Source organism: Parus major, chromosome 1A, assembly GCF_001522545.3.
Source record: "Parus major isolate Abel chromosome 1A, Parus_major1.1, whole genome shotgun sequence".
Lineage (NCBI taxonomy): Eukaryota > Metazoa > Chordata > Aves > Passeriformes > Paridae > Parus > Parus major.
The window spans coordinates 13,874,429-13,902,126 of record NC_031773.1 but is presented as its reverse complement, the minus strand read 5'-3'; the positions used below and the strand labels follow the sequence as shown (position 1 = coordinate 13,902,126).

Here is a 27,698-nt window from a genome sequence, read left to right as displayed (position 1 = left end):
AAGGACAGTGTCAGGAACATGTCCCTCTGCCTCTTGTCTTCAAACACTGTGGTCTGTCAGCAGACAGACAGTGTCTGTCAGTGATCTCTGCAGTGGAAACCTGTCTGAAAGGGAGCTCTGACAGTCTCAGATCTGCTCTCTCTGGAACCTTTTCCAGGCTAACCTCTTCAAAGTGCAGGAGGGACACACCATGTGCCTGCTGGATCAGAGGAAGAGCGTACGAGATTTAATTAAGATGATTTTGCCCTCCAGACAGGCTGTTTAAAAATTAATTTTAGTTCTCCTACCTCTTCCATTAAACTCATAAGCTAGAGGGAGCAATGCACCCTGAAATATTGATTCTGCCTCTCAGATGGCAGTGACCTACATTTATGAGTGCTCAGCCCATGAGCTGATGCCCGGGACTGTTGCTGTCCCACCAACTCTGCAGAATGGAGGAATGATCAAGGCACTGGTTTGGATTAGAGGCAGAGTTTGACATCAATCCTTTACTTTCTTTTAAATGCACCATGATTCATTATCTCAGGCAGGATCCCATATCAGGTGCATTAGGAAAGCTTTGTGAGAGACAAGCTGAGGTTGTTTGATCAAAGCTATGCCCTAGGCAACATGAGAGTTCTTCCCAGCCTACTACAGCTGGTTTCTGTAAGGGCAGACAGCACCGGTTTGAGTGCTGGAACTGACTGGAAGGAAACTTAGATGTGTTTCAAATCTTTTCACAATTTTTTTTCCTCCTCAGCTTATCAGTCGTGTCAGTCCTACTAAACAAGGAATAACTAAAGGCCATATTCAATTCATCTTTGATTTGCACCTGCAAAACTTACATCATCTTCACTGCAGGCTTCCTAAGTATGGCAGATGAGTATTCAGCTAGGAAAATGTCAGCCTGGAAGAGATAAAGTCATGAAACTCTTGGGAAATGCCACGGTTACTGAGCCTTGCCCACAGCAGTGCTGCTCCAATGTAGTGTGCAAACAGTGGGAAGAAGAATTTGGGAAGGAATTTAGGATTTGTGAATAATTTCAAATCTCACCAATTAAATATGCAGTGTATTGCATAGTCTGTCACTCCAAAGAGCAACTAAGCACCTTAAAATTACATTAAAATAGAACAAAACTGTTAAGTGCCTTCATAATGCTAGGGGCTATGAATACAGCCACTATTTTATGTGTTATGCCTGAAAGTAATGACAATTTCTTATCCCACTAATGGCAAAAGGATTTGCACATGTCATCATTGGAACTCACTATCAACAGTCTTTACGGGAAATTACTGTAAAGGAAGCAAGCCTGGATTGGCAGCAGACCTTGGCAATGCTATGCTGATAGGAGTCTGCAAACTCAGCAGTAACGTGGGTTCTTTCAAGTTCCTCTCTAATAATCTAATCAGTGTCATTAAGGAAACCTTTTCAGAACAGCTGAGTGACTGCTGACTGGTGACTCTAGGCTTTATGGTTCAAACATTTGCTTTGTTTAGTTTCCCTGACATGCTCTGTGTTTCACCTGCAACAAATTTGGCTCCAGTGCTCAACACGGTGTTCAATTCAGCATCACTTTTCGTCCTGCCAGAAGTCCAGAAGACTGGAGTTCTAGCAGCACTTTCCAAACAGCATTCCTGAGGCTTAGCATTACACCTGGAACAGGAAACCTGAGCCTCTAAGACAAAAGAGACAATACACAAAAGTTTGTGTATTTGTGCCCGAGTCTGGTGCTCAGTCAGCCCCAAGACCATCTGACTGAGTTAAAGAAGCAAGACAGACGAACTCTTCCAAGTCTGGAGTGCTCCTGAGTGCTCATGGAGTACGTTTCTGGTGAAACTCAGCCTGAAAGCTCTCCATGGCATGCAGCAGAGTTCTTATCTAAGCCGCTGTGGGTGAGGACTCATCTTCAAGGGCAACAAAACAAATAGTTTCAGCTCACACACGCCTCATTCTTCAGGAAAGCGTGTAGCCATGCCTCTTCTGCCTCTACACACAAGAAATCATAAAGCCCTTGTAAAGACTGTGACAGTCAGATAGAACTAAAGCAGAAGCCCAGATAGATTATAACTGATCTAAGACCTGCTTGGGCAGGTGGGTGCAGGCAGCAGAGGTTTGCTGGCCATGCTCTGGGCTGGTGTGGCAGGAGCCTGCTTTGATCTGGAGGCAGCCCAGAACTGCATTTCATGCTGCCCAGAGTGGTGTTCTGCCTGGCACTGGGGAATGCAGGGCAGCTCATGAGGGAAGAAGTGAGTGCCTCTCAGGATGGGCAACACTGACTAAACGTGCTCTCATGGGTGCTGGGGCAGGGCAGCTCAGGTCTGTCTGTACCTGCTCCAAACAAATGCAGGAAAAGAGCCGGAGAGACTTGTCTTTCATGGCTCCAGGTCTTCAGTCCCTTCCTCCCAAGCTCACAGTAGCTCTTCTGTGCAGCAGAGTTCAGCAGGGTGGCTGTGTTGTCCATAAAGCACAGGGTGCTGCAGTTCTCTGGACTCCAGCATCATGAGAGTTCCCATTTTCCTGCTGACCAGGAGGGACTGGTTTGGCACCAGTTGACACAAGCCATAGATGCCATCAAACAACACCCTTTGCCAAACAGGCACCTTCTGCTGGAGTACCCAAGCACCCATTGGAAGTAAAACCTGTCCTGGCTTCATTAGAGTCTGAATTTGTCTACTTCCAGCTCCTGCATCTCATTTATGCCTCTTGCAGCAGCATAAGGCTCTGGATTAGCAAAGTAAACACACATCTTCAAGCATAGCTTTAAACAAACTGAACCAAATTGCTTTGAACATGGCCTCACACTCACAGCAGACTAGGCAGGTATTTAGTGATACAGCCCTAACTATGTCCTAGGTAAGAACTTGCTTTGGGCCCATCTGGTTTCTCTTGAGGGTGCCCCTGAGAATTCCAACCTCCCCTGGAAATTTGGACAGATAAAATAGGAGTGAAAGTCAAGAGAGTGAGAAGATTTTTTAAGAAATAATCCTTTTTAGGAGAGGAAGGGGTGAGGAAGGCTGGGTGCACTAAGCTCTGGTTTCCCAGAGGTGCTCAGAGGGGCAGAGGAGCACCTTGAGAGTGGCCCAGCTCTCACAGTACAGCTCTGTCCTTGCCCAGTGTCAGACCAGGGGAGAGGGTCTTAGGAAACTGACAGTGCCAGATCAGATCAATTAAGGGAACAGCTATCAGACTCATTTATTTAGAAACAGATACTTTTTAATAGTTTTAAAACTGATTGCCACTTTTTGTTTTTTGGGTTTTTTTCCCCCTGGTTGTTAATTAAATCCTTTGCCAGACAGAAGCAGTTTTCAACCCATGACTTGAAAGAGGCATTAAACCTCCCTTCAGAAGTCCCTGGAAATAAGTCCTTACAAAGGAAGTGCAGTCGTTCTCCCAAGCTGGATTACCTTGCCTCCACTTTCATCTTGGCATGAAATACATTAATCACTCTTTTTTTTCCACCTATAATAATTTAATCAAGAGTCTAATAAACAGAGTCTTCATCCTCTGATGCTCAGGAATGAGCCACATGGCACATAAATAAGGGAACATTAGCGATTAGACAGGAGTTGAATTCTCTGTAGCATTATTACAGTGGAAAAATAGGCCAGCCAGAGACCACAACAGCACCTCCTTGTATGCTCGTTTTGCTCTAGCAAGGATATGGGGATTTTCAGAATTTTCCTTCTGTGGCTGCCATTTCACACTGCTTATAAAGGGATTTTGGTTGAACAGCAGAGCTTGGATAAAGCAGGTTCTTATTTAAGAACAGATTATATATATGGGTTACCTGGAAGTACTCCAAAGGACACTATAAAAGGCAGTTGTATGTTTCTGATGAAAATTGTGGGATAGGATTAAAAGAGTATTCTTTGTTTTTCACAAATATGAGCTAAGTTTTAAATCAGCCTGGCTTTGCAGGTATAAAGTGTTGCTGGGAAGTGTTTGCTCAGTGCAGGAATGTCCTGTTACTGTGAGTGTACCCCTAGCAGAACCCAGCTTTACCACTACCAGTTGCTGCACCTTAGTACCCTGTATTAGTACCTTGCCAGCTGCTGCATTTGAATTGTCCAGACATTACTCCTTAAGACTTTTCCTCAAAGTGTTTGGATCTATAAAAAAAATCCAGATGTATTAGATAGGACCCACCACCTCACTCCCTCTCTTCCAGCACCTGCCACCAAAGGCAGCAGCCCCAGATGTCTCAGCACTGCATCCATCCCAGCAGGGACAGAAAGTGGGACAAAAGGGTGGGAAGGAAGATTTAGTGCAACCCATACAATAAAGATGGAGATCTCCAAACACACCAGCACAGCAAACACCAACCGATAAAGAAGTATCTCATAAACTTGATGTATTTATAGCACACTATGGCTACAATTGAAGAGAAGAACATTTTAACTGAAAACAAGAATATTGGAATTACTGAATGCATTTTTTTTGGTTGCTTAAATATTAAATAGATTGGGTTTGCTTCACTATCATATTATTTAAGGTAAGAATAATTTCTAATTCCCAAAGATTCAAGTCTTTATGAAAAGCAATATGAATCTGATCTATTTGAAATGAAACTCTAAAGTCCAACAAATATGAACTCTCTTTCAAAGACATTTCAATCTAAATAACTTTTATGACTTCTTTTTTTCATGCTAGAGTTGATCAATAAATTAATGGTTTTGGGTTTTTGTTTGTGTTATCCTAGAAATGCTGTGTGAGAGACAGCTTGCCTTTGTATGTTTGATGACAAGAAAACTAATGTACTATTGCACAATTACCTTCTTTCCTATGCAGGTTTCATTATTCTCTTTTTTTAACATCTGGCTCCTCCCATGGGCTCTCCTGGACTGTTTTTTCCCAGAGCTCATCCCAGCCTGGTGTCTCACTGGGAGCCCAGCCCCAGGATCCAGCTGGCTCCTCAGCCCTGCATCAGCTACCATCACAATCTCTTTTTCCCTTTTTTAATTACCTGTTTAAAACCAGATTGTTCAGATGCATCAGACTTGCACTGAGTCAGTGCAGTATTTTTGAAAAGTCACTGTTACTCTCAGAGATGGTATCACATTAGGTTAAAGACACTAATTTAAAAATACAAAGCAGGTGCAGCAGAATGAGCTGTAATCAGAAATAAGCCACACAGAGACAGCATTAAGATGTTCTTCCAGATACTCCCCACCTAATAGAAAATTTCACATGTGGAAAGTCTTTGAACACCTTTGCTCTGAATATTTCCTGAGTCCTTTTAGCTTCCATGATGCATGACTTGCTGTTCTCTTTCTTCTGGGAATACCTAACCCTTGGGCAGAGGTTCAGGACTTTGGTGCTTCCCATCAAACCCATGCCACCACTCCTCCTGATCAGAAAGCAGGAATGCTTTTCAAGGAGTGGACACCAAAGCATTTCTTGTTAAAAAAGTTGAAATTGAAGTGCAGCCTCAGCTTTCAGCTCACCTTCACTACTGTGATGCCTGGTTTGATGCATGAGCCCCAGCCTGATCCGACAGCTCACCCAAAGACCTCCAAAAATGGATTTCTCATTCCTCATGTCCTGGACTTCACTCTCTGCCAGTACTCTCCCTCTGAGTGGGTGCAGTGGCTGCAAGGGAGGCATGGGGGACAGGACTCTAGACATCCATAAGAATCCAGTTCTCAAGTGACCACCATCTCCACTGGCTCTCCAACTGCATAATCCAGGTCCTGTACCACACAGTACCTCACCATCCCCTGCCACACAGCTGGAAAGGAGCTGGACACAAGCCAGCTCTGTGTCAAGGCTGCTAAGGAGGCAACCATTGTCCTCATACTCCCTAAGAAAAAAACTCACTCCTCTGCTAGGCCATTGTGAGTTCTTGCTTGTTGATTTTTTGTGGCACTGATGCTCTGTGCATAACTGTATCTTACAAAAACCCCAACAACAGCCTTTGGGAGTGATGCTGCTGAGGCATCACCTAATGTTGCCATGGTCCTCTGGCTCACTGCTTGGTGTAGTCCCCTGGCAGAAAGCCCCAGCAAGGGGTGGCAGCTCTTGCCACCTTCCTGTCACAAATCAGGTACACACCGAAGTGGATGACACAAAAGATGAGAAACCTCACAGCAGCCTTTAACACCAGCCTGACCTAGGAATGAAATGCTTGTGTTAACTTGAAACACACAGCATCCACCCCGAGCCTTCCTGCTCCATCACAGAAACAAGGGCTGGGAAAGGACTCCCAGAGCACATGCAGGCAGGTCCTGACTGCTTTGTGAATGACTCATAAAGAATACTGTGAACTGAAAGTAAATGCAACATGTTTTATTTGAGGTTGGAATAAATTACAACTGTAAAGCATATTTTATTGCTTTATAAATTGTCTGCTCTTAAAAGGCATTAATATCAAACATAAACAAAACAAAGACACATTTGATTAACAGTTCAGTTCTCCTAAGCTTCATGGACAGCTCAGTAGGGGGATTTCTTTATATGATTGGCTCAGAAATTTGACTTTGACATGCATTATCACCATTCGTAAGTTTGAGTGGACTGCAGATGTGTTCATTTGCTTTAATATTTTTCTCTAAAATATCCCATTTAATACCCAGTCCTTAATTCCCTACTCAAATACAAATCCCACTGCTTTTGAAAAATTCCTTTGAAACATATGTGGGGTTTTCTGTCCCTGCAGAAGGAGGGTTTCCAAGTCCAAACCAGGAATGAGTCTGACCACAAAACTAAGTGAAAAAAAAACTACTTCCAGGTTAAAATAGTGAAATCCTGTGCACAAAAAATGTGTCCTTTCATTCTGAAGATTCTTGCAAAACCACTTTGCATTATCTGAACACAGTAACGTGGAGAATTCGTATTTTTGTTGTACAGACACTACCTGCCTGAGGCAGGTATGAATTTTGCTCATCATCTCTACTTCTCTAGGTGCCAACAGACCCAGGAAATCCAGTCTGCCCTGAGCCTGGGGGGTGAGAGGGCGCTCACAGGGCTGGGTGTGCTCAGCACTGGGCAGTACCCAGCCCTGAATGCACAGACACCGTGATGGGGTCTGGCTAGCTCCAGATTGGTATGACAGGCAGAAAGGAGGCCAAAAAGCCACTTCCTCAGCTTCCTGGGGAGCCACAGCTACTGAACACCAAAAAGGGAATGAACATTCATAAGCAGCTCTCATTTCACCACAAAAAAATCATCCACCAAGGCATCCTGTCCCACTTTGAGTGTCTTGCACTGCCAGGGCCATGCGGTCCCCATGCCCTGGCTCCAGAACAGTGTCTCCCTGAGCTATTCCTGAGCAGGGAGCATGCACCTCTGCTAGGCTGGGCCTGAAGCAGCACAAAATGAGCTGGACTATGCCCTGTAAAACTCTCCAGGAACAGAAATGGAGACTCCAGTCTCAATTAGCCCTTGGAACAACATGGGTTTGCAGAAAATACCTCCAGGCAGCTTCTCTTCCTGACACAAAACTAACTTGAAAAATAATGAGCCACCAGTACAGAAATTCTTCTAAATCCAGCTCAGTATCACTCAGAAATTTCCTGTTTAGAGAAGAGTTTCTTCTCCTATCAGCCTCTAATGTTTTTGCCATGCCTACAGGAACATAAATAGCTGAGTCAGATGCTGGAGTATTTTAGACTATACAGCTGAATGGGAGTGTTTTTTTATTACTGGATCCAAGAAATATATGTCAAACTTCAAAGAAAATACTATTAGATTGATCCTGGTGTGATGTCAGTTTTCATCAAAATCTTATCAGTAACATATATAAATTTAGTATGTTTTATGCATAATCTCATTAAAAAAAAAACAGCAAACCAACTTTCTTCTACTAAACATGGTTTCCTCAGAAGAGATTTGTTTTGTGCCATAAGGGATAGCCAGCTTTGATCTCTGTAAGGCATACAGCAGATTTCAGGTGCTCCACTTGCCCACAATGGCTCCCAGCAAGTCAAAGGACAGGGCCAGAGCTTTGGTGGGATATCTGGAGCTGTGCCAAACTGGGCCAATTCTTCAGCACTTTTCAGTATCCCACTCATTCAGGGAGTGGATAACCCTGCTTTAGTTCTCAGCCACATGTTAAAGTGCTAAATGGAGAGGTGGGGAACAGCAATGCCCCTTCCTCCACCTCAGGTCCTGGCTTGGGAAAGGCTTGTGAAAAGGTGGTTTTGTGGCTGCCTTGTGCTAGCAGGATGCACTGAAGCTGGGAAAAGAGTATGTGCATAGTGTGCCCAGATTCATCTCATCTTAGAGAAACATCAATCAGGAACCTGCAAGCTTTTACACTCATCAGTCACCTCAGTTATGCTCACTGAGAACAGATTCTTGGCTGACTTCTTTTTTTCCTTAGCAGTGATGAATTTTGCTTTGAAGATGAGAAAGGGGAAAGCTCACCTTCAGGGAGAGGGACAAGCACAGACATTTGCAAATTAAAATGCATACACGTCAGCCACCCCAGCAGTGACCTCCATCTGTGCTTTTTGACACAACATCTTATTATCTTGAACCTTAATTTTTCAGCCCTTTCAAAGGTTCCCAGGAGTGTTCCTTTCTGTATCAGTGAGATGTCTCAGGGGGCTCCCCAGAAAAAACTAATGAAAGGAATCAACTGTTGTCACCAGGGTAAGTTACTGGGTTACATTCAAGCCACAGACTATGGAGGGAGCAGACTTGCTCCATTTTCTGGTGCAAATGCCATACCAAGCAGCAAGCTGAGCACACTGAGAAGGAATATGGCTAATGTTTAGTGCACTGGACTGGGATTTGGCAGATGGAGTTAATTCACATTCCTCTTGTTCTTGAAGCAATCAGAAAAAATAAACAGTTTATATTAACTTCAGGGTGCTCAAACATTTTCAGCTCAGCAAATGCCCCTAAAATATTTCTCCTCTCCAAACAGTTCCTAGCAGTTTATGCACTTCTCTCAGACTAAGAACAACAGACAGAAATCTTCTAAGGAATCACACTTCTGGGGAAAAAAAAAGAACCAACAAACTTCAGGATTGCTACATCTGGGCTAAGGCTCATTTACCCATCTGCAAAGCCTCTTACCCCTCCTGATTTTCACTCCCGAGCTGCCCATTTGCCATGCACTTGCAGTCAGAGAGAACAGGAGCTCTTAAATACATTCACATCTTTATTTCTAATTCTCCAGCTTTTGTATTCAGCAAGGCACTCAGGCCAGCACAGTCTCAGGCAGTTCTGTTAAAGCACCTTCTGACTGATTGGGGACCTGAACTGAAAAGCTGATGGGACAATCAGTGAGTGCATCTGAAAGCAAGGCTGTTTACCAGTGCATTTTTTTCACAGGGAGAGCAATGTTCAGCCACTCCACCAGAATATGGCATGTATATTCATTAGTGGTTACCAAATGCTCTAACTTTTCACAGACCTTTATAAGTGCTGAACATTTCATTTGGCAGGACAGCCATGCCTGAGAATTCAGCATATTGTTAGAAACTGCCATTTCCTTCTCCTGCAGTCCTTCTCATCACAAAGTGTCTCATGGAACAAACAAGGGTCTATATTGTGATTATGCCAATGGAGGAACTGGGACAGATATGGATGCCAGCTGGATTGGACCCCTAGAGCACATGAATGATTTAGTCAAGCGAAAACTAAGTCACTTGATGCCAGGCCCAGTGCTCCATCCACACCACCTGAGGTTACCAAGTAAGGGACATAAATTATCCCCCAAAGGAACTGATGTATCATGAAGGGCAAAGAGCCTCTGAAGCTATGTGTAATGGCATGAAGCACAAGTATATTACATGTTTAGCTCTGTCCCTGTTTCTCTGTAATGAGGGCAGTGGGTTGCTCAGACAGTTGTCTTCTGGTCAGCCTATTACGTTATTTCCTATGGAAATGCAGGTAAAGGCATGTATACTATTCAGTAGTAGAAGAGAAGTCTTATTTTACATGGGCTGAGAGAATGTTTCTTATACCCAAATGAGATTTTTGCATGCATCTGCATACTCACCCAGATACTGCCCCTGCTGTGCTCCATGCCTGAGTGTCATGCCCGGTTGCTCTGCGTAGCAGGCATGTCATACGCACACAGTGACCTGGTACAAGAGCACATTCTGCAGGCCGAGTCTCAGGCAAAAATTCACCGAAAAAACCCTAAGTTTGTTGGTAGTTTCTTGCAGTGAATTGGGCTTTCACTAGGAATTAACATAAGCTGTAATGACTAATCTTATAGTCTGTGCACTTGCTTATTTTCTTTTCACAGTTCAACCACTTTCCTCCTTAATACTAAAACACTAAAGTCTTACATAGCATTCAGAGCATTATTTTCTGCTGGCTGTGTTATGCTCTAAGCCTCTGTCACAATGCATGCAAAGGATAATGGCTGAATTTGTAACGCTTTTAACTAAAAAAATACTTTTAAAAACATAAACCATAAATTATTTATTCCTCTTTCTCCATTGTTTTAAGCACTGAATCTTCTCCCAGGATTTTACACAGTTCATTCAGTCTCTGCTGCATTTTAGGAATTCCTGCAAGCTGGGATTCCAGTCTCTGTTTTTCCTCACTCAATGATAAACGGATAGCGGTGTCCAACTGCTCGAAACGCCAGCCACCTTGTCCGTCAAACTGCAGCAAGTGAGTGTGGTACTTCCTGCAGTAGAAATTAAAACATTAGTAATGGCTCAGGGAACACATGGTTTGTTATTGCATTCAAATTTGGATGTATGTGTCTCTTTTCAAAGATGCCTCTCAGGAATTTGTGTTGTCCAGTTCTAGATCACTGGGTAAGACTCCTTTTTCCATTCCTTGTCGTTCCAGGACACTTTTTCATATGGGATTTGGTGTTTCACAGCCTGTCACCAGAACTGCCCCAGCCCAAGAGTGAAATTCGGCGAGTGCCAGCTGGAAGCAACAGTACTGCTGTGGGCTCCTAGCTGGGAGAGTCATTGCCCCTGCAGCCCACAAGGCCAGCTCTGAGCCCCTCAGCTGCAGGGATGCTGGCAGGAGTGAGCAGCAGGGCCATGCAAGGTCCACTCATCACTTGCTGTCCCTGGCCAAGGTGGTGGCCCCCTCCTACTGCCTCCTTCTTAGAAACATTGTGGCTACAGATGCCTTCACTACAACTCCATCAGATGCCTTTTTCCCCAGGAGCTAGAACAGCAGCATTGGACAAGGTTCATTTCTCCCTCAGGAATTCTAGCCCCAGTTTATTTTATTTACCTCACTTTCTGATAGATGTCTTACCTCCTTGGCAGCAAATACAGAGAGGCAGGCATGATGCACCTGATCCTACTGATAAAACTCAAGTTTTGTTCCCCTGTGTCTTATAAGGTTGGCTAAAGGTAACTTTATTCCTAAAACATGGGTCAGTTTGCAAGGGGCTGAAATAAAAAAGTCTGTGTAGGAGACACAGATCTTTCAGTGAGTATCAGTGTGTGTGCATCAAAAATATTCAAAGGTGTACATGTGGAGTTTGTCAAGACCTGGCAAAACATTTTTCAGGAGGTGCCAGAGGAAGAGCAGAGAGTTCCCTCAGAGCTGCTAGTATGACTTAGTAATTTATCACTATAAATTATAGAAGGTAAAATCCATCATAAAACACTGATTATAAATCCCATCCAGGGAATATGACAGTTTTAATAAACTCAATGGCTTATGAAATGGGACTGAAAAGAGACTCATCTCCAGTTTAATATTCACCACTTCACGCATATTATCCTTTGTGATATCAACTGCTTAACCTATCCTTCTATTTTCCCCCCACCAAACTCACAAAAAATCAAGAAGCTAAATGCTGCAGATAAAGGACACAACTGTTAAAAAAACAGACATAATATTCCTATGGAGGAACAAAGTATAGTTTAACCACTTGACATGTTTCCCATCTCCTCCCTGCACATTAAACTTCCCCAGGACACCTCACATATTTTTTCACCTTTACAGAAAAACCTGGTAATACCTGTTGTGGATGTGGCATAGACTAATTATTTACCTCTTAGACATCTGCATATTAATAAGTGAAACACATTAAAAAAATAAGAGGGATGAATAAATTCCTTTCAAATCATGAAAAAAATCCATGCTAAATTAATTTACATCACTACTGTTGTAGATAACTTATCTTAGAAACTTCAGACTTAACAACTGCCCCAGTATGAAGAATAAAGGCCAATCCAATGCTTGTCAGAGAGCTAAAAGCAAGGATCATGATAAAGCCCTGAATATACTTACCAAAGAGAAGGTCTGTGTGTTATGGAAAGCAGGGATATCCCAGCAGCTTTTGCAGCTTGGAATATCTTTCCTTCAACATCAATGCTTACAGCACTCGTACATTCATCCAGCAATGCATATTTCGGTCTTTTAAAAGAAGATAAAGAACATTATTCTTCTAGGTTTTAGGCCTAGTATTCCCATGTACAAGGTTTAATTGAAGGAACAACAGGAAATAGAGACCTGCCAGACAGCTGTCTCTTATTTACAGCTGGAAGCTGGCTAGAAACAACGTGAAGTTTCCATGCATTACTCAGGTGAAAAGGCAACTTCCAGGAAAAATGGGGTTTATTTCCTGGCCAGTTTGAGTACACAGTGATCTAACTTCTATGTCCTGTCTGACCTAGTATTATTTTGTACTCTCGTCAAGTTATGCAATAGCTAAAGCCAACACAAAGCTTCCTATCAACTGCTATATAAGGTCTGGGCTGCCTTTGTGTGCTTGCAGTCTCCAAAATCAAAAGGTAAAGGTTGGCTTTCAAACTCCAAGAGCTTTTTTCAACAGTCCATCACACTCGGCAACATTTGTAGGAAGGAAGATGTTTGTGCCTGAGATGTTAAATAAAGAAATATCTGAAAAAAATAATGCTATGTTGCCAAATGCAAAGCTGAAGAAGCATTATCCAAACCAAAGGCAGAGCTTGAATGAATGAACAACAAGATTTATGCAGGTCTTAAGCTAGACAGTGTTGCATTGTGCATGCAGATTATAGTCTACTACCACTCTAACAGGAAATCTGCAAAGCTCTTTCTCATTTTCAAATGCTTCTTAAATAACACTTACTTGTGGTAAAACATCCGGGCCATGCCCATCCTTTGTTTTTCTCCTCCTGATAAGACATCTTTCCAATCCATGATGGCATCCCAGCCTTTTTAAAAAAAATGCAAACAAAATTAGTCAGGACAATATAAGTTTATGAAGGAAATGCAGCTTCACTTGCAACACTTCTGCAATCTATAACCAAAATCATAAAGAACATTTCAACTGCTCAGGCTACTGAATCACATCTTCTGAAATACCTCAATGCCTATCCACTGGCAATCAACTGGAAAAATGTCCCTTATATCATGACAATTTTGAAAGTGGAATTTAGACGGTCATGTGGATATTGTCAAAAAACTTTACTTACCATCTCTTTGAAAAAAACTCTTTGACCTGTATATAACTAGTAATTTTATTGTCATATTTGCTTCATGGAACAATTCTCTATTTCTTCTTGAAAGGTATGAGTGGAAATTTAAAAACAAAGTAAAATAAATAAAGTGTAAAAAATAAAGAGCAGTGTCAGACTGCACTCACTACTGTAGGCAAAGAAAACTGTCAGCAAACCCAACAGAAACACAACTGCAGACACAGTGATGCATCTGTGTGCACAGACAGGCAGAAAAACTGCCATCAGACAGGAGAATCTTCTAAAAAAATTTCCTTCAACCTTGTATTTAAAAATAACCCACACCTGTTATAACCTGGGGTATCCTTATTTAATATTCTGCATGTTCTCTAACTGATTTATTTCTTTATCACTTTCAGGTACATGCAACAGGAGTACGAGGCATTTTATCTGTGATCTTAAAGCAGACTGGTGTCCTGTGAGTACTTGGGCATGAATAATTCCTCCTACTGAAAAAAATAAAGTGACAAATTACCTTATTGAAAATAAGTTTTCAGTCAAACAATCCAGATGGATAGACTAGCAAAATAGATGAGTTTTCAAAAAGAAGAGTGTGGATGTAGAAAAAAATTTGTTAAGACATTTTTCTCAACTGATCATTTATTCATGAGACAAGCAGCTGAAGCAGGGCTGACAGGAAGAGAACATTTTTTCAGATCAGCCACAGAAATACTGTAACTAAGAAGTTAATAACACAGCCAAAACCCCTTTTCTGCCACTGCCAAATTTAAAATAAATATTTGACAGAAAAGACTATAAATAAGATAAACCAAGGAGGGTAGGCTGTGTTATTTCTGATAGTTGAGCAAATGTGAGACAATGGGGCTTGTGAATGTGCAGGAGGCTTGGTACTGCTCTGCCTCTGCTTGGTGCTATACCAGGGCTTGGCAGGACTGAACAAAACATCAGTGAAACATATGATGAGGGGCTGTGTGACCAAAACCAGTAATTGATAATGACAGAGACTAAATTTCAAGATTTTGCTCTACACAAAATTAGAATATATAATGTAATGATTTTTTAATAAATATTTGTAGTTAGATTTAAAAACCGGGCATATGCAAGAAAGATAACACCTTTAGTGATCCTATAGTTTTTCCCTATTTTCCTTCCACTCTTGTGTAACGATGCCAGTGGGTACCCTCCCAAGAGCAACATTCAGTGCTTTCTATCAGCAGGCTCCCAGCAAGGATGGAGTTGTGTAGTGATTAACTGAGGAACCATTTGGATACTCTCTGGTAAAGGGAACAGACACACACAGGGTGCTATTGTTGAGCAGTCACAGTGCTGGGATCTCAGAGAGCTGGAGTGCTGTTCCACCAACACCCAGAGCTTCCAAAAAGCACTGTGAAACACCTGGAGTGCTCCCTTTTGGCAAAGGGTTCTAGCAAGGGATGGAAACAGTTCTTCAAGAAACCATAGAAACAGCTATGTTTCTGACAACATTCAAGCTGCTGCTTATGTTCTGTTATTTTTAAGGTGAGAATACAGACGAGCTTCAGAATCTGGATCTGAGCTAGGGTGTGGGTGGGTCTGCATGTGTGCACATGTGCCTGGGGAAGCAGTGCCTGTGTTCACACAGTTTCTTCCTGATCAGCTGGTTTATAAAGGCTTATTAAAAGACAAAAGGGGAATGAAGTTCAAAAAGTAGCATCCTCTTGTCAGTAAAACAATTTTATTATTTTCTCTAAAGGTGTAAGATTTAACCTCTGTTTATCTGGATACAATGGTCATCTCTGTGGTTACTTCAATTTATATTCTAACTGAATATGACATGTGAATCTTGTCTCTTCTGCCTGGCAGCCTCCCTGAACTCTCCTATTTTCCACCTGGAATGCCTCAAACAACAGATAAGGAAGTGTGCAATTTTATATTATCCCTTTAAAAAAACTCTTTTCTAGTGTCTAAATATTTTTTTCTGAACACTTAGGCATTTGTAACTCACACTAAACTGACTCCCCCCCTTCTGTGGACAATAGTGTACCTACTTGTCTCCTGTTTCTTCCTGCTGACATGGCACAGGTCAGTGAAGGTGCTTAAGTGTTCTGGAAGTATCAGCCAAGTGGCTTGGGTCACCCATAACTACATCCACTTTAGAAATGAAGAAATTAAATGGCTCTCCCATGAATGCAGCACAAATCTCTCAGTAAGTACAAGTACAATCCTGGCTGTCAGAGTCCAAATTCCTTGCCCACCTTGTTATGGCTTTTGCAGCCAGTAAGACAAAGAGCATGTTTAATGTACTGGGGCAAAGTAACAGCAGCAGAAATACATACAGCTGCCAGTAAACACCAGTGATAGCCTCAGGATAGCAGCATTTCATTTTCTTGCATGGTTTCTTTTATAATTCCTTTAATCTCAGTTTTCTGAAGGAAAATGCAAGCTGTATTTGGCAAAACCCAAACAGGTTACTCCTGGGATCCATACCCCTCTGTATTCTCCATCCTTGTGAATCCTTGCATTTTCAGGCAAGACAGAGCGTTCAGCTGCCATGAAAAACTTCAAAGTTCCTTTTTCAGATCTACATTCCAATGCACCTTATCAGACATGGACTGAAGGATGAAGAAAGGCTGACACAGCAGACCACAGCCAGAGAGTTGACCCCTGCCGAGTTTTTGGGCATGGAAGCCTCTTTCACAGAGTATGTAAAGAGCCCAGTGCTCTCAGGATGAATATGCAAGGACAACCTGGAGCTGAGCAAGGAACAAAGAGACCATCGACTGCATGAGCCTCAGCTCAGCATGACACTGCAGGGATTTGTCTCTGGATTTCAGAGCCACTGGAAAAGCTGGCAGAGCTCTCCAGAGTTCCTGCTGGTACCAGTAACAAAAACAAATCCAGGGCTAAAGCGATCAGATGAAATAATCTCAGAGAGAGGAAATGGGCTTGTCCATCTGTTTATACATGGCCTAGCACAAAGGCTCCCTGGACAACATCCAAAGATATGACAAATGCACAAAATAATGAGGAATAATTATAATCTGGGGTGCTGAGAAACCATAAACAGGTTGAACTTGCTCAGTAATGTCATCAGCCCCAACCGGACAGGCCCAGTCACGCGTGCACCGTGCAGCTCCACGGCCTCATGGCTCCTCTCGTGTGACAGGCTGTCAGCAGCCTGGGGCTGCATCTCCACTGACACTTGCTAAATATACACAGGTTTTCAAAGCAGGTCAGAAGGAACTACTTTAGGTATATGTATTGCATATCTCCATGCTTTTAGCCCCCATTTCTGGATATGCTTTTTCACCACACATGCTGAATACAACCTTTATTTTGTATGAAATTATGGTTCTGGAAGAGCTAACAACTTTGCAGATGTTGATGGGGGAACCTTACAGATAATAAAAAACTAAGTAAAAAACCAGCATTTGTCGAATATCCAGGTGGTGAGAAAAACATTAGTGTGGGCCTCAGTGGAAAGGGAGCTCTGCCCCCAGCAGCAAGGGGGCTACTGCCAACAGCCACTGCACTGGGTTCTTCGAGGGCTTGGGCTCAGGAACATCCAGAACAATGGGGCTGGGGAGGGATTGCTGTTTTGGTGGATTTCATGTATTCTATTGATACCAACTGAAAAATGTATCATGAGGGTAACATGGAAGCTAAATGCCAAATTGGGCTATTTATTTTATTTACTTCTAGCTGGGTCAAACCTTAATGCTAGAAAAAGAAGGAATTTCTGTCACTGGCAGCAACAGAAACAACGTCAGACATAATACTTGGAATGCCGTCATCCTTCTACTGCTGCAATGTGGAAGTAATTCAGCTAAAAACAATAACGTCATGCCAGAACAAATAACTTGAGTCACAGTTGCAGACCTCTGGCTTCATCTGGCTTTTTAGAACTGCCCACAAGAAGCAGAACACAAAACTGCAAAGCATCAGATTACACACACATGACATTCGTGATCAATTAAAGCACAAGAGGTTTATATGAGATTTTTCATTGTTTTAGAAAGAAAAGAGTTCCATTTTTAATAAAGGTATTTTTCATTTAAAAATATGATTTTAAGCAAAATAATAAAATAAAAATTGGAATTAAAAAAATATTAGTTTATGTATAAACAAAAAATTTCAACTGTTCACTTTCAGCAAGTATTTCTCTGTCTTGCTGGTTCAGAAAACCCCAGAATATGAGTCTTTGTCCCAGACCAGGGCAGCTTTAAAAAACATCCAAGCATATGAAATCCATATAATGCGTCAAATCATATGTCACAGATTTCCCCTATGCTCCTACCTTGGAAATTGTCTCTTGCAAATGTCAAAGAAGAAAAGTGAACAAGTATATTATGGTCCTAAAAACTTCCAGGTATGTGGTAATCTCTCTCCCTATTTTCCAGCTTTGCCCACTTCTGTCGCTTTAGATCACAAAGCACCCAAGACATTTTTCGCCAACAATTGTTTATGCAAACTTTTGCACAGTATGCCCATATCCTGAGCTTCAATATAGCACCAGTGAACATTAACAGTGTCCTCTAGACTTTGTAATAGATTGTGTGTTGTGATAGAATAGAATAGTGTGTTGTGCATGCGCAGTCAGACAGGCAGAACAGCAAGAACAGTAACAAATACTTTCTTTGGCACGGAAAGCAGCATGAGACTGATCCAAACCTGGGGTTTCAGTAACTGTAGCCAAGGCATCTTGCACATGGGGCACAGTGACTGCCCTGTCACCAGTTACACATTCCAGTTGCAGGGTCAGAAACCACAACCATGTGCACTCAGAGACTGCTGGGGTGTAGCTTTGGCCAAGAGTCACATGTTGTGCAGTCCAACCACACATACCAGTGCACAGTGAATGCGCACACTTCACAATTTAACTGCTCCTCCTTTTCCAGCTGTCCGTTCCAACAGTCCTGCTTGTTCTTCTGCTACCTGGGCACATTAGTGAAGTAAGTGACTCAGGAATATTAACAGGAATAGTTGTAGTGTCAGTGTAGGAAGGAGAGGCCTTCTCTGCAATTGTTCCAGTCACTGAGTTTAGCTCTGCCTACTTGTGTTCTAGGATCAGATTTGAATAATAATATGAATCAGAATGATAGCAGATTCTTATTTTCTATTGCAACAGTCATTATTAGATTCTTAACAAAGATGCATTAACTCATGGTGGAGAAGTATCTTTAGGTATACAATTGCTGTTGCAAATGATTACTAATTCCCACTCTAAAATGTGCAGAAAAGACTGAAGTATCCACATATACTTTAAAAAAAAAGGCAGCTTCTGCCTCTTTAACAGAACAACCGGCTGCCATCCAGAAATGGGAATTCAGACATTGTCTTGGGATTCCCAGTAGTTGAAGCACGACTCTGTGTTGTCAGAACAATCCCAAGGCTCACCAAGCACACACAAGGGAAGGTACCTGATCAAAGCCAGTACTGACAGCTGGTACATTTAGCACACCCCTTAAAGGAGTCTGAAGATCCTTTTTCTTCTCTCTAATGTTACTAACTTTGTTCTATGTCTGTTTTAAAAGCATAATGATGGGGAAGAAATTGAAACTAGAGATTAGTATCTGATAGGAACAAAAGGGTAAGAATTATTGCTGTGCTTGAAGGAAAAAAAAACATTAAATGCTCCAGTTCCTTAGATACAAAAGAAACCTTTAGCATCTTGACACTTATAGTGACATTGTGTATATATATATATATATATATATATATACACACACACACATATATACATATACACTCTCACTAACTCTGAGAACAAACAATGCTGAGAACACACAGCAACAGCAGGCAGTAGATGGCAACATTCTACTGTCAGCCAGCATTGCTTGGTTGTTTTTAACTTGTTCGCTCTGGTGGGGTGGTCTCAGACACCTTCTCATGGCACACAGTCCTGCTGATCCCACAAACTAGGGAGGTGAAAGCAGATCTGCTTGCAAGTTGATATAGTCAGTGACATTACAATGTTTTAAGACACGTTACAGCTTTTATGAAAATCAAGGAGGGTAAGTGATCCCACAATACCAGGAAAAGACAGGCCATCACATGATAGTGAGGATGTTCAGCTTGGGCATGGATTTATTGCAGAGGGGAGGAGCACTCAGCTCTTCCCCCTCTGCTAGCATCAGGAACAACATGTGTCTGTAGAGCTCCCACAATCATAAAGGTCTGAATCTAGTTTTGCCAATTCAGTCAGTAAAGGTCAGTCACACTAAGACACACATACAAGTGACAGATTTTGTCAAGTTTTTAATAAAAATATGCAGTTTACCTCCTTCTCTTTGAACTATGTGGTACAGATGAACCATATGCAGAATAGACTCTAGATCTTGATCTTGGTAGCCCTTCTCATGCATGTCTTCCACTGAGTCTGGATAGATGACTTGATCTCGTAGTGTTCCAATGGACATGTAGGGCCTGAGGAACAATACAGGGAAACCGGTAATCTGAGGATGGCTTCAAGTAAGAACATCTTGCTGATGCTCTGTGAACACAGTGTAAGGCTTTAAACACTATGTTGTTAAAACTGGATTTATCCAGTGGCTACGTTGTGGGTGAACATTTTTCTAAACTTACCTTAGGGACAATGTATTGTTTCTGTAACAGTTGATTACATGGTAACAAAAAGGGTAGTGTTAGCATGGAAACACAATGACATATTAGGCAGAATAAATATTCACTTCATAGCCCATTTTGAATGCCTTCACTTGGACCTAGCAGAGCTATCCTCTATTCAAAGTTTGGTATTCTTAAGAGATTTAGAAATTGATTTAAACACACACAGGTTAAAATCAAGTTGTAACAAAAACATTGCAGCTCAAACTGGTAAAGAATTCCACGGTGTAGCAGGAGACACACAAGTCAGACAGGAGAGCACTGAAAACCTTCTTTGCACTGAAAACCTTCTTTCCCTACTTTTCTGGAGTACAGAATTCAGACTGGGCATAACTTAGCTGGCTTCAGAAGCTGAAGCCTCTGAATTGCACTGCCTCTGAATTGCAAAGTAGCACACATTGAAGGGGTTGGTCACCTTAAACCTCCCAGCACCAGCCTCCCTTTGCCAAGTACAAGGCTGTGCTGTATGTGAAGCAGCTTCTTAGTCACTATAATTCCAGACCATGTAATACCATGTCTTAATAGACAAGCTCTATCCAATTTGAAACCAGAGTCCCCAGTCATGGTCGGGGAATGGCTATGGCCAATTGTCACAATGTCATGAGCTGTGCCCAGCCTCTGGTACAGCCCAGGACTCAAAAATCCTCCTAGTCCCAAAACAAAGAAAACTGAAAGAATAGTTTCACAGCTCTCTAAATATATCAGGCCATTCAGGGTAAGACAGCAAAGGCAACCTAAGACACATCTACTTGACCATTTCCATCACTGGTCAAAGCATTTCTTGTCAAGAACAAATATCCATTCTGTCTCAAAGCTGCTGATAGCTCTTGGAAACTGGAAACACCACAGGGACAGTCTGTGGGAGTTTGAGTTTGTAAGGGAAAGTCAGAACCAAAGAACAGTCAGGCTCCAGACTCTGTCCTGCTTTCTGTGCCAAGTGTTCCACAACTCCCTCTGGGTTCATCTGCTAAAACAATACCAGTCTTATTAAAGCTGTAGTGCCAGGGGATGATGATAGGGAGGAGCAGTCAAAAGTGGGCCAGCAATGAGAAGGCTTCCAGGCAGCTTGCTCTTGCCACCAAGAACTGCTTCCAACAGCTTCACAGTGTGTTAAAAAGTTTTCTTCCCTAAAAAGCTCTGAACCTGGGTGGTGGGAAGGTCTCAGTCATGCAGAGGCTTTGCCTGGCAGAGATGTGTGATACCTAAGCAGATTTCTCTCCTTCCCTTGGAGGTGTCTGCAGAAGGGTGGATTAATACACTGGTATTCTGAGAGTCCCTAAAATACACCACAGAGTAATGTGAAGGAATTCACAGTGCAACAAATGAAGAATTACAGAACTAAAGCTGCCATAGAAACTAAAATTCACATGCAAGATGGCATCAGTTGCATTGGTTTTAGTGCTGCAAACATCCACGGTGAACTGTCTGTACCCGCCTGTGGTTAAACTACTTTCACCACCAACTGGGTGAGGATGGGAAGGGCAGAGGATTTGAACTCTCTGCAAATATTTGGTCATCTCTGTTGTGGCAAGCACCCAGATGGAGCAAAACCAGAACCACAAGTCAAATGCAAGTACTGCTTGCTCCTCTTTGCTCACTGTTCTGCTCTCTGCTTATTGTGGCAATAGTACTGCTTTAGGCTGTTGCATGAACACTAGCACCAAGTGCAGTGAACCACTTACATTAATTGTGATATTGCAAAATCTCAACTCTAAACATTAAGTAACTTTATGAAGTAATGAGTTATTACATATCCACAATGCTCTCCATCTAAAATCCCAAAGGGCTTGATTTCTTGCATGTATAGAAATCACTTCACTTGCTCCAAACTGCTGCCACCTCTGGGACAGAAGAGCAACTCCACCTGTGTTCAGAAAGGTTTAAGTCAGCGGGTAAGACTGTGTAATTTAGGTGAAGCTGCAGGTAAGGGTAAGGAGGACAGTTGTCTATCGTATAATTTGTCTGGGGTTTAATCCCTTACTCTTGTGAAGTATGATCCTGCAATGACTAGCAGCCATGAGATTTAACCTATAGCAAAACAGGGAAAGCAGTACTCAAACACACTGTGCCAGGACACTTGGTGCCATGCTGTTTACTGAGTCACCAGCACTGCTTCCTGGCACAGCTGGGTTTTCCTTCTGGCCTCCCAGCTAAACACACCAGTAATACCAAGCATGCCTCTTCCCACCTAGTTTGTAAAAATTACAGAAAAGCCCAGCTTGGAGTAACAAACCCCATCAATTACTAATTAACTAGCAGAAACAAGAATGGCTTATAAGAAAACTACTTTTAAGAGGCAGGAACAATGGGTCCAAAGAGAGAGTTTCCAAAGTGGAAAGAGCCTAATTACATACTATACCAGTCAGTGTCCTCAAATGGAAGGAGGGAGACTTTAGTACCAATCTTTTTATTCCCCAATGCTCCCCAAGATAAAATCCAGTAACTATCCTAACTCTTTACTAGCATTGTAAAACATTTAAAGGGGGATCTAATCTTATTTAGGTGCGTGCTCTCAGGAGAGAGAAATGGGTTTAACATTTAGATCTCAGTTTGGCACCTAAGCTGCAGTAAGTGGCAGAAGATCACACATATACTTATATGTAGAGATTCCTATAGGTTAACTCTAGGTGGCTCCCTTTACCTACTACATAGATATTTTGGACCATTTTCCAAAAGCTCAAGATCTCTGCCTGACTATCTAGGGGATACTCTCCATATTTGAATTTTCTATCATCTTGCTTGCCAATATCATAATTTTATGAGCTGCTACACTTTGTCTGGAATCACCTCAGAAAAACTCCAGCTATTGCAATGTTCCTGGTTTAAATTCATAGTAAAAATTCCAGTTTTCACTAACAGCAAATCTTGATCAACAGTGATCAACAAGAAACAACAGCCTCCATGAATCAAAGTAACTGAATTCTGAATAATTCTTCAATGACATTAATAAAATAAACAGTCAAAAACGATGGCACCACTACTACAAATTTGAGAAAATAAAATGTCTTGAATGAATTAAGTTCTTTTTAAGTAGAGTTGTATCCACTGCTCTCAAACAGAATGTGCTATCACCAAAGAGTTAAAAAATAATAAATAATATTTATCAACATTTAAAAAAACACAACAGGCTATTTGTTTATCACACTCTGTCTAGTTCAAGGGATTTTAGGGCCAGCTAAAGTTTCAGTAACTGTTCTAAATATATAAATAATTGATCTGTCTTTAAACTACCTTACACTGAACTTTGCTCTCCACTCATAACTGGCCACAAACATCCTCTAAATATTTCAGATAGATCAGTTACCTAGTGGAAAAGCCTACCAGAATGCTGAAGACCGTAGTACCAAGGAATATAGTTAACAGGAAATGAAATGCACAGTATGAAAGGCTGAATTCTAAAAGTATATAATTAGAACCTGGTATCAAAGGCTGAAAAAAAAAAACCACTCTGTGGCTCTTTTTTTCCCTTTTTTTTTTCTCCCCCCTCCAAAACCTGTGCACATTTCTACAAATAAACAATCTAGGAGCAAATAATAACCAGAAAAGTAAAAGAAGCCTTTAAATTGCTATTCATATTTAGCTATCATCTTATCTCATGATTTTTCACTATTACCAAGATCATAGACAGAATATTACTAGAACTGGTCAGATGGCCAAAATGTTTAAGGTGAGCAATTCACATAATTATTCAGTTCAGCCTGTTTGTATCTTGTGACAGACACAGAACACACAAAAACACATGTATAATTAAAATAAAACCCCAAACAATTTCTACAAAATTTTAACAGCTAATGCATTCTGAAATAATTATACCACTTGCAATGAATCAATCAAATGTAAAGAAAATACTCTCCTTTTCTTAAACTACCTCTGGCAGTACTGATGATAAAAGGATTATTTGGATGGATGAGCATTAAGATCAATGAGTTGAAGAAAGAACAAAGAGCTGTTCTGGACAAGGTTCTAGACTGTCAGTCCCACCAGGCATAGTCCAGCCTGGGAGGTGTTTCTGAGTTTTATCACAGCAGTGTAACAAATTGAGCAAGGCAGTTTCCCTCTTCTAGAATGATCCCAAATTATTCAGTTTTGTAGATGAGAAGTGACACCTTATTTCAGAGGGAGGAGGAAGTGTAGACAGCAAAGCCTCTAGAGCAAAGGCTGGTTTTCCTCAGGGTTTCTACAGTGCTTAGTTGTCCATAGTGTAACTTTTCCATGCACTGTGATATGAATACGCAAGTATTCATAGAGCAATAGTGAGAGTTTCTGCAGTGAAACACCTGCCAACAAGCGAGAAGCCATACACACTGCTTTGACTTCCTTCTGCTATCTGCTGTGAAACACTGCTTCACACAGGACAGAACATGACAGAATAGACACACACCACGTATATGGATACACGGAATATTATTACAGACATTTATTAAGCATTATTGGTACATGATGTGGCTCTTCAAGGGAGCTGTAGTAATAAGAAGAAACTGAGATTGATAGGGTATAATTAATGCAAGATGTTAGGCAAATAACTAAGCCTGGAAAAGTCTTCCCTCTTGGGAAAGCCACACTCTCATCTAAGCAAGGTACGTTCACACATGATGAACTAAAGAAAAAATCCCACCTGCAACATTCTCCCATCAGACCATGACATAAGTAATGGATAAAGAACGATGAAGCAAAAACCCAGTGTTGTGAGGATTATTCTGCATTGTCAGCAGAAGAGACTCATCTCACCTAGAAATTATTCATGTAAGTCTGAGTTAGTTACCCCTGGCCCTCTCTGTAGTCAGTGGTGTCATCTAGTGAGCTGGTCCTAGGACATAAAGCAAGCAGCGGCAGTGACCCCAGCTGCAAGACTGTTATGCATTATGGAGTTTGTGATCTGTGGAACAGCTGCCAACCATGGCCATGGGCCTGTGCTATACAGTGTTGGCCTGTGCTGCACATAGGGCTTGGCCTTCAGGCCTGTGCTGCACTGCACTTATCTCCTGGGTGCAGGATAAACTTTGTCAGCTAATCTTCACTGAGGAGCCTGCAAGCAGCTCCCACTTGGCACCAGCAATTACACTGCCAGCTTGTCCTTGTCTTTATCTTGAAGTGAAACAGTATGTTCTCATGGTAACATTCTTTGGTCTGACAGTGGAAGTGACAAATGGCATTGTTTACTCCTAAGAAAATGCTACCAGAGTGCTCAAAACCATTGTGCCAAGGAACCTTAGCTTGGTTGGGCCCAGATGGGCCCAGGCGTAGCATACGCTATGCTGTGACTAGAGGTCTGTCTGACGCTGCAATATGCTGGGCTCCTGGCATCTGATAGGATTCAAGTACCACAAAACTGGTGAAGGGACTGGAGCATCTCTCCTAGGAGGAAAGAGACCTGGGGGTGTTTAGCCTGGAAAAGTCTCAAGGGGATCTTATCAACTTATATAAATACCTGAAGGGAGGGTGCAAAGAGGACAGAGCTGGGCTCTTCTCACTGGTGTCAAGTGACAAGATCAGAGCTAATGGGCACAAACTGAAACAGGAGATGCCATATGAGCATCTGGAAACAATTTTTCACTGTGAGGGTGATCCAGCACTGAAGCAAGTTTCCGGAGAAGCTGGGGAGTCTCCATGCTTGGAGATACTCAAAAGCCATTTGAATATGGTATTGAGCAAACATGGTTTAGCCTGGAGGCAGTCAAACACAGAACTAGAACCTAAAAAATGTGTCAGACTGAGCAAACCATGGAGAAGCTGGGAGAAGGCTGAATTACCTTAGAGCTAGGACACAGTTCTGGAGTTCTGGAGCCCAGGACATGGGGGCAGGCAAATGGCAAAGCCTAAAGGGCAAGGGAAAAACTACTACAGTCTCTTCAAGAAGGTTGGCTATGTCTACTACCTGGATTTCTAAAAGCATAGGGCATCATAACAGAGTTTCTGATTGAAAACTGTAGTAGGAAGGAGGAGAAAAGACTTATTCCCAGGGAAGCTGATACCAGTTGTTAGAGCTTTCAGCTGTTGTTCCCTTACAAAAGCCAGCATCCTTTAAGTCTTTCCATATCAAGCTTTTTATGACAGGCAGATTTTGTAATTTATGTTTCCCAGTGCTTCTTGTTGTTATGTAACCAAATTGTTTCTCATTACTTGATATGTATAAGGCATTTGAACCATACTTTATGATGCTCCTAGGTAAAATATTATAGAAATAGTAAACAGTTGCCATTCTGTTCATCTGTCAAAGATCCTTTGTTGCACAGTTGCAGGACAGGTGCATTAAGCTGGACATAACTGCTCAAGTTGGACGGAGTAATGGGAGCTTAGTGAAGAAACTAGGTCATGTAAATGCAAACACCAGATTACTCCCTAACATGCAACTTTGTCTGTACCACTGCTAAGCTACACAGAGTTCTCAGTTAACCTCTAGGTGAATTTGTTCCCCTGGCACTGTATCAAAACTAAATTTTAAAGGCAAAAGAAGTTATGGATACCCCATTCCTCTAAATGTTCAAGGCCAGGCTGGACAGGCCTCTGTGCAATCTGGTTAGTGGAAGGTATCCCTGCACATGGCAGGGGGTTGGAACTGGATGGTCTTAAAAGTCCCTTTTAACCCAAGGCATGCTATGATTCCTTGAGCTGCCTGTATCAGCAAAATGAACCTAACACAGATAAAACAGATTGTCATTGTTTTGCAGGATAGAGCCTATAAACACCAGCCATGTATTCAGCTCTTGCAACCTATTAATGTCTTTATAATTATAAAATGTTTGTCAAGCTTAACCTGGCTATGTACCTAAAAAAAGTTCAAATCTTATTTTTCCTAGCTTTTAAATGAAGTTTCATAAGCAGTCTGGGACTTACAAAGATGACTGGAGTATAACTTGAGTATGTATCAACACGTCTCAATTCCTCACCCATATCTGGTCCTCTCCCATAGCCACAGCTTCCTCCACACACATGCCCCAGTCTGAAGACACTAAGGGACCACAACACTGGAGAATGCTGAAATCTTTCACAAACATCAGTTTAGCAGTAGCCCTTAAATGATGGATTTATGCAGTTACACTTTAAACTTAAGGTAAACCCCAGTGCAGCAAGTTGACTATACATTTCAGTCTGGAATTTATGCAACACTTTCCTTAATAACAGAAAATACCTCTAAACTGTGCTTTAATCAGCTGAGTCTTGTGTCTGGGCAGTAGAGAAGACACCTGGCATGGCTTGAGGAGGAGTAGCAGCTAATCCCATTCCCAGTCTTGGTGAATTTTGAGCACAGTGTCCTACCAATAAGTACTGCCATTACTTGTGAGCAGTCAGCACATAGGCCTAATAATACACATTCAAAGTTTACACCTCTGAGTGAGCCTTCAGTGGAAATGGAGAGGTTTCGCAGAGATCCCAGCAAACAAAGCTTCAGCCAACCTACAGAGCAGCAAGACAAGAACTTTTCTGTTCTACATGAGGCAAGATGGAACTTTCCTCAGTCAGGAAGGATAAGTGCAAGCATTTCTATAGGAATGCCAAAAAGATGAAATGGAAGAAGCTGTGCCCTGACTAAGGGGAGAGCCTGACAGCCCTCTCAGATGCTAGGCCAGTTTCTACCAACCAGCAGAATTGAGGTAAGCTGTCTGGAACTGATTAATCTCAAAAGAGGAAAAATAAGACACAAAGTAGCAGGCAATCTTTAAAGCATATCTATATCAAAATAGTGCAAACTATTGCACACAGTATGAAGTGTGTTGTGTTATGTTTTTTGTTAATGCTTGTCTACCAAAGACCTTTTTCTCATCTGTCAGATA

The 27,698-nt window shown here is 41.8% G+C and overlaps 1 protein-coding gene across 1 annotated transcript in view; it reads right to left on the bottom strand.

The window, feature by feature from the left end:
- Positions 1-6,244: 6,244 nt before the first annotated feature.
- Positions 6,245-27,698, bottom strand: part of ABCD2 (ATP binding cassette subfamily D member 2) — a 42,185-nt gene continuing 20,731 nt past the window's right edge. Inside the window, exons 7-10 of the mRNA XM_015627080.3 lie at positions 19,583-19,728; positions 12,975-13,059; positions 12,152-12,277; positions 6,245-10,571 (exon numbers count right to left, since the gene is read on the bottom strand). Coding sequence (XP_015482566.1) covers positions 10,361-10,571; positions 12,152-12,277; positions 12,975-13,059; positions 19,583-19,728 — 568 coding nt within the window. The 3' untranslated portion in view covers positions 6,245-10,360. The remainder of the gene's footprint in view (positions 10,572-12,151; positions 12,278-12,974; positions 13,060-19,582; positions 19,729-27,698) is intronic.